This window comes from Vulpes vulpes, chromosome 12 (genome assembly GCF_048418805.1).
Source record: "Vulpes vulpes isolate BD-2025 chromosome 12, VulVul3, whole genome shotgun sequence".
Lineage (NCBI taxonomy): Eukaryota > Metazoa > Chordata > Mammalia > Carnivora > Canidae > Vulpes > Vulpes vulpes.
This window is the reverse complement of record NC_132791.1, coordinates 111,576,657-111,591,036: the sequence shown is the minus strand read 5'-3', so window position 1 is coordinate 111,591,036 and position 14,380 is coordinate 111,576,657. Positions and strand designations below refer to the sequence as shown.

The window sequence follows — 14,380 nt, the reverse complement described above, 5'->3', positions numbered from 1 at the left end:
CTGAACCTGGAACCAATACAAGGTTCCATCCCACAACCCTGAGATCATGACCTGAGCCAAAATCAAGAGTCGAGGCTTAACCGACTGAGCCACCCAGGTGCCCCTACAGCATTTGTACGTGTACAGTTCGTTAGTGTTGAGTGTATTTGTACTGTTGTGTAACCAATCCCCAGAATGTTTTGCAAAACTTGTTGTGTAACTGAAACTCTATACCCATTAAACAACTACCCATTTTCCCCTCTCCTCGCCTTTGGCAACCACTATTCTACTTTCTTTTTCTATTAATTTGACTACTCTAAGTGCCTCATATAACTGGAATCACACAGCATTTGCTTTTTTGTGACTAGTGTATTTCACTTAACATCCTTGAAGTTTATCCCTGTCATAATATGTGTCAGAATTTCCTTCTTTTTTAAGGCTGAATAATATTCCGTGTATGTATATACTGCGTTTTGTTTATCCACTTGCCATCAATGGATAGTTGGATTGCTTCTACTTTTGGCTATTGTGAATGAACATGCAAGGAATATGAATATCTTTTCAAGACCTTGCTTTCAATTCTTTTTGATATATACTCAGAAATGGAATTGCTGGATCACATGGTAATTTTAAACTTATTGAGGAAGCACCATACTATTTTCCACACTGGCCACACCATTTTACGTTTATACCTACAGGGGACAGAGTTTCCAATTTCTACACATCCTTGCTAACAATTATTATTTTCCTTTTTAAGTAATAGTCATCTAATGGGTATGAGGGGATGATTCATTGTGAATTTGATTTACATTTTCTTAATGACTAGGGATATGGATAAGCTTATTGGCCTATGTATGTCTTCTTTGGAGAAGTGTCTATTTAAAAATGGAGCTACCCATTTCTAGATCAAGTTATTTGTTTTTGTTGTTGTTGTTGATGAAATAGGATTTTTTTTTGATGGAGTAAGATTTTAAGAAGTGGTTTGCACATGTGTATGTGTACAGATGTTTTAAATAAAATGTCACGTTGAATGCTTGGCTAAAGTTTTAGATATAGGAAAGATTTAAACTGTTTTGAATGTTTTGTTTCTTTTTTCCCCAATTTCAAACAGTCATTACAACAATGATTTAGAAGTGATAAAAAAGTGATCAGTTTTTTCACATGTCACCTTAAATTATATACCTTTAATTTTACTTAAATGTGGATCTATGTTTAAACTAGTGCCTGTTGTCATGCATTCTGATTTTTTCACTCGTGTTCTTTCTGTGTGAATAAATATGTAATATGTCATAATTTGAATGGCATAATTTGAATAGTCTTCATTCATTCATTCATTCAACAAACTTACACTGGATGCTTACTATGTCATTGGGCTATGTTCTGAATACGTAACAGTAAATAAGACAAAAGAAATCTATTGAATGAGTATCAATATTAGTGTGATGAATATATTTCTGTCAACACCAACCAGGCTTTAGTAGATATCACAGCAAGTTCTTCCACCAATAGCTAGCATTGATGGGACAGCACACTAATACTAGAATTGCTTGGATCCAGCATATTATGTAGGATAGGCATTTTCAAAGTGTGGGAATAAAATTCCATGTGATCTAAATTTTAGTTAACCAGGTTAGGAGATGTCATAGAACTCTTACATTGCACCTTAAATCATTTATTTACATTTAAATGGGGTTCTTTTTGTCTCATGCCTTTTGTAAGGGCAGCAATATGTTTTATTTGAGATTTTCACTTTTTTGTTTTGTTTTAATGGTTTCAAATAAGATTTGTGAGTAAAAAGGGAATGCACAAACTACAAATCACTAAAGTGTTATGAAAACTAAGAGGTAGTATGTCCATGAGCTCTCTAGTAAATAATACCTTCTTTCTCCCTAGATTCTGGAAAAAAATTGAAAAATAATTATCGACTCCAGTATTACTGGAGATCAAGTTGGAAAATGTAAGTTGGTGGGAGAACCAGATGATCATGGTAATTGAACCCCATGATTAGATCACTTTCACTGCACAGGACAGGAAGATACACCATACCCACTTTCCTAATCCTTTTACTCTAAGGAGTAACATTGGCAGGATGGGGTAGTAGGAAAACCAGGACAACAGGCATTAATAGGGTTGGTCTAGGCCTGGCTTGACTATAACTAGATGTGTTATAAAGGGCAAGATAATTATTACTATAGCGCAGTGTCACTAATCACATATGGGAGAATGGGGAGTTACAAATAAATGGATAATGGTGAAGTTGACATACAAACACGACCTTTGTCAGTGCATATTTTCCCAGTTATTTATTTAACACCTTCTATGTATCATGAGCTCTGGAAAGGGGTAATGAGGTTGAGTAAATTGCCAAGCAGGACTTTTAGGGGAGTTATGTAAATGAGGAATTAAATGTAGAGCCTTGGGAGTTAACTGGAGTTCAAGTTTGATGTACTATTTACTGTGCAATATGGGGTCCATTATTTAAAATCTTTAATCCTCAAAGCTGTTTTTGTTTGATTGTTTTGTTTTGTTTTGACAAAATGGAAACTCTATTATATGAAAGTGATTACAATCATCATAATGCCTGGAAAGCAGATCATGCTCTATAAATGTTAATTAATACTATTCTTGGCAACACGGAGGAACTTAAATGTTTATAAGCATAAAAGAAGAATATTCCAAGCTCAGCAAGAGAAATGAAATGAGGAGTGATCTGGCACAGAGGTGGACTAATGAGGTGTGTTTCTTGGACCACCACAGATCCTCACTGTCCTCAACCAGACAAAGTTGGCTGCCCATTAGAAAAATAAGAAATCTATCTCCAGCTGCTTGCTATGCCCCATGGATTCCTTATCTATGAATAAGTGGCTGAGGATGACATTGATTGTAGACCTATTTATAGGGCCCCAGGGGTTGCAGAGACACACAAACCTAGAAAATTTTATTAAGCAAAAAAAAAATAATGCTTTCAAGGCAGCATTTTCTACTATTTATTTGAGAGAAGGAAATATGTGGATGATATTGAGAAATAAATGTCCAAAATCCATTTTAAAAAGCCCATAATTTATTCCAGAGAAATAAATACTAGATGGCGGAACACTCTTTTCAGGGAACTTTTCACTTCTTTGTTCCTTAAGGAATAGATTAATGAGTTCAGCATGGGTGACACAATATTATTTAATATCTGCACCATAGCCCCAAGCAAGGGGTTGGGTGTGGGCTGCAGATAGATGATGATCACAGGACCATAGGCACAGAGGATTGCAGTGAGGTGGGCACTGCAGGTGGAGAAAGCTTTCCGCCTGCCCTCTGCCGAGCGGATTCTCAGAATGGCAATCCCAATGCGCGTGTAGGAGACACAAACACTGAACCAGAGCATTAAAGCCAGAAACCCAACATTAGTGGAGCCCACTCTCTGGGCCAGGGAGCTGTCAGCACAGGCCAGGGGTAAGAGAGCAGGAATGTCACAGAAAAAGTAGTCCACCAGGTTGGAGCCACAGTATGTTAACTGAAAGGTGAAGGAGGTCAGGATGGTGGCGTGAAGACAACCCACCAAGCAGGCTGCCATGACCAAGCTGACACAGACCCCAGGTCTCATGATGAGCATATACCTCAGCGGGTGGCAGATAGCCACAAAGCGGTCATATGCCATCGCAGAATAGAGGCATCCTTCGGTAGACCCCAGGAAATGGTAGAAAAAGAGCTGTGCAACACAGCCCTCGTAAGAAATGGCATGACTTTGGCCAGAGAGATAGAACAGCATCTTGGGACAGGTTACAGATGGGAACAACATGTCAAAAATAGATAGGAGTCCCAGGAAGAAGTACATAGGAGTGTGAAGGGTAGAGGAAGAAACAACTGCTGTAAGGATGAGTAAATTGCCCAGCAAGGTGAAGAGGTAAATAAGTGAGAAGATGACAAATAGCACAGTCTCCATTCCCTCTGTCTGAGGTATTCCCAGTAGAATGAACTCACGGAGCTCTGTGTGATTCCTCATGTTCCTGGAACAGACAAAATGGTGAAACCATGAATGTGGAGGCTGACTCATGGCAGACACAATACCAACACATTCATCACCATCGATTTTTTTTTTAAGATTTTATTTTTAAGTAATCTCTACACTCAACATAGGGCTTGAACTTAGAACCCCAAGATCAGGAGTCCCATGCTCTGCCAACTGAGCCAGCCAGATGCTCCAGCCTTTGTTTAAATATAAATATGATGCTGAAATTAAGAATTCAGGATTCCGCCAAAGACATTTAGGGGATGGTAAAACAAATCTATGCTTTTATATCTCAAGATATCATCTTCCTTCATAAATATGGATACAAAGCAATATGAAACACCACCATGGTGAAATACTGGATGGGCTAAGGGGACAAAGACCTCAATATCAAACTATGAATGTAATTTAATTAATATCCATAACCAATTATACAGCAATAAATGCCTCCAAATAGACTAGCCTGGAAGCCTCATCCTCCTGATTCCTTTTCAGAACATGCCTGCAGTAACTCAAAGACATCATCCAATGCCCTGAGTATTCATCAAAGGTTAATGTGGGCACCCACACCTTTGATGACAGCAATGGATTGTGATTCAGTGCAATGAGCATTAGTGTTTGGATTGTATTAATATTATCTTAATTGAGTATATTCCTTAATCTGGGCATTTTCTTATTTGGCGATGCTCATTTGACTGAAAAGAAACTGAATCTGGATGTTATCTTGGGGTTTTAGGTTATTTAGAGATTAGCAGCTAAATTGTATTATGGAGAAGGTAGATTTTAGTGAAGTTATATCACATATAAAGATGTAGTTATGGGATATTTAATATTTGCTAACAATCAGAATTTTGGATCCTTAGTGCAATAAAAATATATCAATTTTGCAACTGTTTTGTGTTTTCCACTTTTTATTTATTTGTTTATTTTTGATTCTGGTAAGAAAATTTACAATGAGACCTACTTTCTTAACAGATTTTTAAGTGTACATTATTGTTAACTATAAGCACGATATTGTGCAGCAGATCTCTAGACTTTATTCAGTTTGCCTTACTGAAACTTTATACCCTTTGATCTGCTCCCATTTTCTCTCTCATTCCTGCCCCTGGCAACCACCATTCTGACTGCTTCTATGAGTCAGAATGAGTGTCGCTTTAAAGGGAAAAGTCAGTGTGCTGAGAATCTGGAACTGCCGCTAGGGCGTGCTGTGGGCAGCTGTTACAATGCCGGAATTCAAAGGTATTTATGAATTGTCCCAAAAGAGATGATGTTTTCACTTTCGGTTTTTACTTTCATGATTCGTTTTTTTTTTCCTTGAAATCCAAAATATATGAAAACTGTCAGTTATAATTTCCTAACTTCTAATTATAATTCCTGATTGATTTCTCCGATCCTGTTTTATAATTAAGTTACTAATTGATCATTTTATCTTCTAAAAACATGACAAGTGGTAAGATAGGTTAGTACTATTCAAAGATATCAAAGAAATTCCAAAGGTACTGAGTTCAGTGTCCTTTAGATTGTAAAGCCTCTGAGAGTAAACAGCATAATTTGCCAGTAAATCTGCAGTATTTATCACAGTGCTTGTAAATGGTTGGCATTTAAACATTTGTTAGGTAGGTAGATGAACAAAAGTTGGAAATTAGTTTATGAATATAATTTGGTTGTAAGTTCAATGAAGAGACTATGTCTATTCTTGTTCAGCACTCTATCTTTAGAACTTAGAAAATAGTAGTACCCAATAAATGTGTTTATTTGAATAGAATTTTAGAATGCTCTGAAATGAGTCCTTTTGTCTTTAGACTACTTTGAGCCTTTTTTATTAACCCTGGAGGTCAATGGCTATAGTGATCCTCCTTTTGGCTTGAGAGTCCATGCCCAATGAAAGAAATTCAGGTACTCAGCGAAATGTAGAGTACCTAATTCTCGACCTAGAAAAGATAAGATGAACCTTGAACATCTTCATAACTGCTGGCAACTCATCATTGTCTCTTGCTGGGGGGAAAATATATAAGTGATAGACAGAAGTAGAGAGCTAAGGAAGAAGACCTTCCTGAAAAGAAGGAAAAGGAGTAAGATATGACTGGTGGAACATTCTGTAGCAAAAATAAAAGGACATAGAAAGGAATTAGTGCAAAAATACTAAAATTGGACAAAAATAATTCACACAACCGTAAGTTCTAGATTTGGATTATGCATCTTAGTTCATGTGATAATTAGAGTGAGAACAGCATTATCATAATATATTAATGCAACTGATTTACTTTGTTAATACCATCTTATAGTATTGAGTCTCTAGAGAGACTTGTATTGAGTTCTTTGATTCATTGGGTTTCTTGCTGGAGGAAAGCCAGTATGCCTCACTTTTCTCCTAGATGACTTTTGAGTGCTTCCAATGAGAGCTTATCTGAACCTGAAGTCAGTTTGTACTTGTGTTGAAGCTGTTACAGGAAGACTGCATGGCCACGGGGGTCCCCTGCTCTGGATTGGCCATCTCTTTACATTGGCACCCTTGTAAATTTCAGAACAATTTCAGTCAGGTTCAATAAACAGAGAGGACTAGTAGAATAGCTGCTGTGAGGGAATGGTGGTAAAGAAAGACAAGACTTTTATGCCAGATAGATTTAATTTTAAATCTAGTCTCTTGGGGCACCTGGTGGCTCAGCTGGTTGATCATCTGATCCTTGGTTTCAGCTCAGGTCATGATCTTGAGTCATGAGATTTAGCCCTGTATCAGGCTCCATGCTTAGCATGGAGTCTGTTTGAGATTCTCTCTCTCTTTCCCTCTCCCCCTTCCCCTACTCACACTTGCTCTCTCTCTCCCTCTCAAATAAATAAATAAATAAATAAATAAATAAATAAATAAATAAACAAATCTTTAAAAAAATAAATCTAGTCTCTTGCTTACTGATCTTGGGACTTTTCTATGTTTCATTTTACTAATCTCTAAAATAGGAATGGTATAATATTCTAAGTATTGTTGGGTGGATTAAGTGGGATAATGCAATATGAGGCTTCTAATGTGGTGTCTTATCATACTGTAGGTACCCAGCAACTGTTACTGATTTCTATAATCTGGGCAAGAGTAAAAACACTCTTGTAATATACTGACTTAATATTAATATGAGCATAGCTAATGCCAAAGAACTCACGGCTTGGAGGAAGTGTTTAGAAAATATCCCTGGGTACCCATGGTGGTCTCCTCTAAATTCTGCTGAGGTACAAAAATAAAACATGTGATGAAAAAATTGGAACCATGCCTTAAATGTCTGCCTCATCCCTTATACCTCATATGCAAACACCCATCTCTCTAAACCATTCAAAACATGGTAAAATATGGATCATGCTAATTCATGATATCAGTGATATGCAAGATAAAGCATGAGATGTTTCTGTTGATTCTAAAGCAGTTTAAATATTTCTGTAGCATAAAAACTGAAAGCAAAGAAAAATTATGTGAAATATCTCCTGAAAATAACACTATTTCAGATTGAGATTTTATTTACCATATTTAAAAAAATTTATACCTATAGCTTCAAATGTTATTTTTTAAAATCTTAAACATTCGAGTTCCTCACCATTTCTAGCTCTGCAATTAGACAGGCATCAAAGATGCACATGGAGCCAAGAAAGATAAATCAAATAGCAATTTAGAGTTGCACCCCTAGTAGATACGGACACAACTTTCTTAGACAATTCAGCTCAATGCAAACATTTATCTAGGGTGGAGGCCATATTGTTACAAGATTTTTATTCCCTTGGTGCCTGCAGTTCTTGGTCATGCTGCTTCGAAGAATGGAGAGGGACACCAGATGAATGCGGTGGGCAGCAAGGCAAAGTTTATAGAGCAATAGTACAAAGCTCCCGGAGAGGGAAGGGGCCCAAGAGGGTTGCTGTTTTGGTATTCAAATTTAGGGGTTTTTATAATTTCTTTTGGGGAACTATCTTGAGCATCTGAGGGTGGGCTTTGTAGATTGGCTACTAAGGTGTGCCAACCAGGGCTTTGATCATGTACCTGTTTACCTATTGGGTTATTGCTCACATGTTGATGGTCTTTTGAGCTAACATCTGGAGACTAATTGCCTCAACTTGTGATAGTGATCAATGTTTTATGATTAATTATTTTGTTTCAGGGTGTTTTGCAAAAGTTATCTCTGCAGAGGCTACTAGTCAGAATATTATTGTGGTCTTGTCTAAGCTATAAAACAGGTGCTTGTGCAGTTTCATCTTGGCTGTCTGGCTTTCTATTTTCTTGTTAGAGATCCTGGTCCTAATTACCTAATCTGCCTAACTGTCCAACTAACTCCTAAAAATGTGATATATTAAAAGAACTTGGATTAGAGGTCTAAAGACCGAAGTCCAAGTTTTGATTTTTGGTGGTGTGACTATGGATAGGAAACTTAAAATTTCTGAACCTCGTCTTCTCATCTGTAAAGAAGAGTAATGAGAATGTAAACATTCTCTGTACCAGTAAACTCAACCTAAATTTCTCATTCTAACTAGAACATTTTTGAGAGTCAAAGAGGCCATTATTAAAAATTAAAGCAAGACAGTATGAGTAACATAGGAAACTTCCTGCCACATCACTGAGTAATCTCCTTAGCATCATGCCCTTCATTTGTGTCCCACATATCTGGATTTTGATATGCACCACTAAAACTGTGCTCCTTGAAATGTGGGATATTTTTCTCTTTTAAGGAGGCTACATGCCTAGTGTGGAGCCCAACATGGGGCTTGAACTCATAACCCTGAGATTAAGACCTGAGCTGAGATCAAGGGTCAGATGCTTAAGCAACTGAGCCACCCAGGTGTCCCAAAATGTGGGATATTCTTATAATTGTGCTTGGTATATAGTGTATACTCACTAAATGTTTTTGATTAACTAAAATAATATTTATTTCATGGAATTTTTGTAAAGATGTTTATGATGATGTTTATGAAAGATCTTGATACATAATAAAGTGCTATATTGTGGTTCATTATTATATATACTATAGAGAGTCTCGTGCTAAAGAATTTGGGAAGTTCTTACCTGTATGAAGATGATAGTCAATGTCTTAAACTTGAAGGAGGTCACTCTGGGAAACACAGTAAAGGAGACCAAAAGAGGTGTGGAGGCCAAACCTTGAGAAATACTACATTTTTTGGAAAAGGAAAAGGAAAGGGAGTATGTAAGAAGAAATATATCCATTCTTTGAAGAATTTGGAAGATAACTGAGAGAATGTCTTTTATATATCTTTGTATCAGAAGGATTATTTTCTCCATGCCATAGAAATATATTTTCTTGGACTACCTGGGTGGCTCAGTTGCTTAAGCATTAGACTCATGATTTCGTCTCAGGACATCATCTCAGAGTCATAAGATAGAACCCCACATTGGGCTCTGTGCTCAGTGGGGTGTTTGCGTCTTTCCCTCTCCCTCTGCCCCTTCCCTCTCAAATAAATAAATAATTCCTAAAATAAATATATTTTCTCTATGTCAGGGAATACATCGAATTCTTTAATCCTAAGCAACTATGTGGTGCTTGGAATATGATAGATGCAGAATTAAGTCTTGATGAACAAAAGAAAGAGTAAATGAATGCATTCCTGCATGCTATTTGATGGAGTGAATGGACGTAAGGATTATAGTCATTGCATAAAATGAGAAGGAAGCCCTTGGCTGTGATTTCTTCCAACAGTCCTTGCTACTCAAGACTCTAGAGTGACAGTCAAAGTAAAAAATTGAGAAAGATGGGAAGATGCTCTGAGACTTACGTGGTCAAATGATCATGACTGGCTCAAGTAAGGAAAACAAAATTTTCCTTCCTTTTATTTTCAGTTTCTTCTATAAAGGTGTGGGGCTCTCCATTTCAAACGTCTGTCTTCCCTAGGTGGCATGGAATTGGACTTGGATGCTCTAACTGTAGACCCCAAATGGTCTTTTTGCATTCAGACTCACACAGAGGAAGGAAGCTATACATTTGATGAACATCCTATTACCTAGTGTGATTATATTATCTCAGAGTTAGCAGAAGTAGAATGATCTCCTACCTTTTAGGATTTTAAATTATCTCATAGTCCCTCTGGAACCCTATCTATAATGTATTACAAGACTCAGGGAAACAGAAGCCCTCTGAGCTTAGGGAGCAATTAAATGCTGGGTGCTGAGAGAATGTAAGAGTGAAGAAATAGTACATGGTAATCAAGATAATCTTGAAAGGAATTAGGAGTCCAAGAGCTGTGGATCCCCTTGACCACCCTTTTTTTCTACTTTGAAGAGACTTCCCATGGAATCTATTTGTTCTTTACAAACCTCAGGGATTAGACCTGCCATTCCTCACCCCTCCAATTTCTACCTATTCCCTTACCTCTTTTGGTTGTAAAAGAAATTCTAAGATAGTGAAAAAAGTATCCACCTTGGAGCTTCTGGTGTGAAGAACAGGCCTGTTTCTCATTAGCCGTAAGTCCTTGAGAAGGTCAGTAGTCCTTTCTGAATCTTAATATACCCATTTATAAAATGGGCTTATAATAGTATTTCACAAAGTGATTGTGAGGAGTAAATGAAATAATGCTTATACATATCCTGACAGAAACTACTCACTCCTATGATTATTATTGAAAATGGATGGAATGTTAATTTTATTAATAGAATCCCTCCCCCTTACTCTGCCCTACCCAATATTAGGATGAAGTTTTGTTTTCTTTATTGGCTTAGATTTTTTGTTTCGTTTTGTGTTTAGTCTTGTCTAAGTACATGTAATTACAGTGAAAGACATGGTGAGTAACAAAAACAAAAACTAATTTTTCTAAAGTCACTAAAAATATAAGAAATCTAGTAATGCTTCTAATAATCCTTCTCTAGAGAACAGAGAATTTAAATGGTATAAAATTTCCAGACTCTCAGGATTTAACCAGGGTAATCCAAGAAAAGGAGAAAAATCCCAAGAAAGGGAAGGTGGAACTAACATTTAAAGAGTGCCTACTTGTGACAGATGTCTTTAAAAATCTTATTTTATTTAATCCTCACAAAATATATATAGGGTAGGCATTATTAGTCTACTTCACAAATGATGACATGGATCACGAGAGAAGTTGTTTCCTCGAGATTACACAAATATTAAGTAATAGTGGTAGGAATTGAGCCTAGACTCATAGACTGAATTCAATAGCAAAACCAAGTCGATATTAAAACATCAGAACCTGGGACACCTGGATGGCTCAGTGGTTGAGCATCTGCCTTTGGCCAGGGTGTGATCCCGGGGTCTGAGGATCAGGCTCCCTGTGAGGAGCCTGCTTCTCCCTCTGCCTATGTCTCTGCCTCTCTCTCTGAGTCTCTCATGAATAAATAAATAAAATCTTAAAAAAAAACTATCAAAACCTGATTCCTAATTTTCTGTACAATTTTTGAGCCTCTGGATGAGGAAGGTATGCCTTCTATTGATCCTCAGGGATTCAGACCCATGAGCTTCATTCTGCTTCTCTCCTTTTGTACTTATTTGTCCTTATTTGCCCAAAGTATGTTTGCTTGTAGTTGATGGCAATTATTACTCTTAAACAATAGTCAGCATCTTCTAAGGAGTTTCTGACAAGCAGGTAAGAGGTTTTGTGATGACAGCCATTATCCCTGTCTGAAATGAAAGCTGTTCATCTTACTGTGTAAATTGCTTGACACTGGTTTTTTTTTTTTTAATTTTATTTATTTATGATAGGCACACAGTGAGAGAGAGAGAAGCAGAGACATAGGCAGAGGGAGAAGCAGGCTCCATGCACCGGGAGCCCGACGTGGGATTCGATCCCGGGTCTCCAGGATCGCGCCCCGGGCCAAAGGCAGGCGCCAAACCGCTGCGCCACCCAGGGATCCCTTGACACTGGTTTTTAACAAGAATTCAATATCTAGTAGCTAGATCTGTATTTTTTTCAATCCATCCTATTTATTATCTATCCATCTATAGTAAGTTCCTTTTGGGCTCGGTTTTCATGTGATCTCTCCAAATATAAATTTGCAAGTTACCAGTGATTATATAGAAATGAGTAAGATTTGTGTACAGGGGTGCCTGAGTGGCTCAGTCGATTAAGTATCTGCCTTCAGCTCATATCATGATCCCAGGGTCCTGGGATGGAGCCCTGTATTGGCCTCCTTGCCCTGCATGTGCTCTCTCTCTCTCTCTCTCTCAAATAAATAAATAAGTAAGTAAGTAAATAAATAAATAAATAAATAAATAAATAAATAAAATCTTTAAAAAGAAAGATTTGTGTACATTTCTGAGCATTTATTCATTTGATCTTTTGAAATCTATCTTACAATGTCTACTATGGATAGCAGTCACAAGACCTAAGCATATACAACCATCAGCATTTATATGTATCTATTCATGAATCTAATAATTTCATGCATTTTAGGCATTTCGTTACTTAAAGGTTTGAAAGTTTTAAGAACACATAACGGGCTCAAGTATGATAAGAACAATAGGAGGGCTTAGATGAATCACTAAGGAAACATCAGAGGAGAGAGAAAAACAGAACAGGAGACTTATAAGAAATCATATGATGATAGGAGAGATAAAGAACAGCAGGTAATGAGGGGATGAGCAAAACAACTTGTTCTGAACTGTACTAAGTTTTTTTTTTTAAAGATTTTATTTATTTATTTGAGAGAGAGAGAGATTGCATGAGCAAGGGAAGTGGCAGAGGGAGAGGGACACACAGACTGTCTGCTCAGCACAGTGCCCGACATGGGTTCAGTCCTAGGACCATGAGATCACAACCTGAGCCAAAGTCAGACACTTCGCCAACGGAGCCACCTGCCCTGTGCTAAGTATTTCTATGCAGTAACACAAGCAGCTCTTCTTTTAGGAAGGGAAATGACCTTAAAAGAACTGGATGAAAATAAGTAGCATTTAACACACACAGGCATAAGAAGGGCATATGTGTGGCCGTGGTAGGTGCTGAAATGAGTCAGACACTGTTCTCATACTTACGGACCTCTCTTTCCATTTTATGTAAATATGCTTTTCACATTCAAAAGAATATTGTTGGCTTTAAAAGTTTACTCTTCTTATTGATCATAATTAGGTATTAGGATACGGAGCGTGTGGCAGAGCCCAAATAACTGTTATGAATCATAGAGAAATTAATGACTTTCTCCTGTAGAAGTCGATGCTGTTATAGTGGTTCTACTCGGTGAAAGCCTCAGGGAAAAAAAAAAAAAGCCTCAGGGACTTAGGATCCTTCTGTCTCATGGATTCTCCATTTTTAAGGATTTTTGCCCAATGTTCATAGTCTAAAATGGCTCAGAGTATATCTGCATTCCCATCAGTGAATAGGAAGAGGGGAAAGTGAGGACGAGGCCATACTCTTCTTTGAAAGGTGTGATGTGATGTCACACACATCATTTTTTGTTTCCCATTGGTCAGACCTTAGTCCTGAGGTCACATCTAGTTTTAAGGGATGCTGGGAAATGTCTTTATTCTGAATGGCCAGAGACTTGGCTCAGCTTGGGCTAAGCTTGAGGATTGATATTGGAAGATACTTAGCCACATGCAGTCACGAGGACAGATTTTTGGGTGGGGACATCTAAAGTAGCTTGTCTTTATTCTCTATTATACTACACATTTTGTTTTCCTTAAGCATTTATACTACCAGATGTTTTCTTATTTATTTCCTTGCTTATTTGTTTATTGACTATTTCCTCCCCCTACAATGTAAGCTACAGCTAGGGAAGGATCTTTGTATCTTGTTATTGTCACAATGCCAATGTCTAGGACAATGCCTTGCCTACAGAGGAAGCCCGATATTTATGTTGGCTGAAAGAATGAATTACATGTTCTCTTTCAAAATTTGATCATTGGATTCATTTGACAGGGTATATGCCAAGAGTGAAATTATTCATTGTGTTTACACAAATTATGAATAAACAGATAAATAAAATGCATTCATATTTTTAATAGGTATAAAGGTCTGTTTAGTTATGTGTATTGTGGGGATCCTGGGTGGCTCAACGGTTTAATGCCTGCCTTCAGCTCAGGGTGTGATCCTGGAGACCTGGGATCGAGTCCCGCATCGGGGTCCCTGCATGGGGCCTGCTTGTGTCTCTGCCTCTCTCTTTCTCTCTCTCTCTGTGTCTCTTATGAATAAATAAATAAATCTTTAAAAAAATTATGTGTATTGTGCCAGGTTCAGAGGCTTTTCATATAAGCATCCTTCCAAAAACCAGCATCGTATGTATGTTTTCTGATTCAGTTCCTTCCACCCCAACCAGCATGTATATAGTCTGTGGCAGACCTGTAGTTTTGATCACTCTAGTCTAGTCAGATGATAAACTCTGCCCATGTTCCCAGCATCTCCCTGTTGTTGACCAGACACTGTAGCCAACAGAGGTTATAGTCAGGAGAAACAATACCAGGTGTGATTTCTACTGAG

The 14,380-nt window shown here is 37.5% G+C and overlaps 1 protein-coding gene across 1 annotated transcript; it reads right to left on the bottom strand.

The window, feature by feature from the left end:
• Nucleotides 1-3,040: 3,040 nt before the first annotated feature.
• LOC112920198 (olfactory receptor 10N1-like) lies at nucleotides 3,041-3,973 on the bottom strand. The gene has a single exon (XM_025998850.2). It carries the CDS (start codon nucleotides 3,971-3,973, stop codon nucleotides 3,041-3,043), a length of 933 nt encoding a protein of 310 aa, XP_025854635.2.
• Between the last annotated feature and the right edge of the window lie 10,407 nt (nucleotides 3,974-14,380).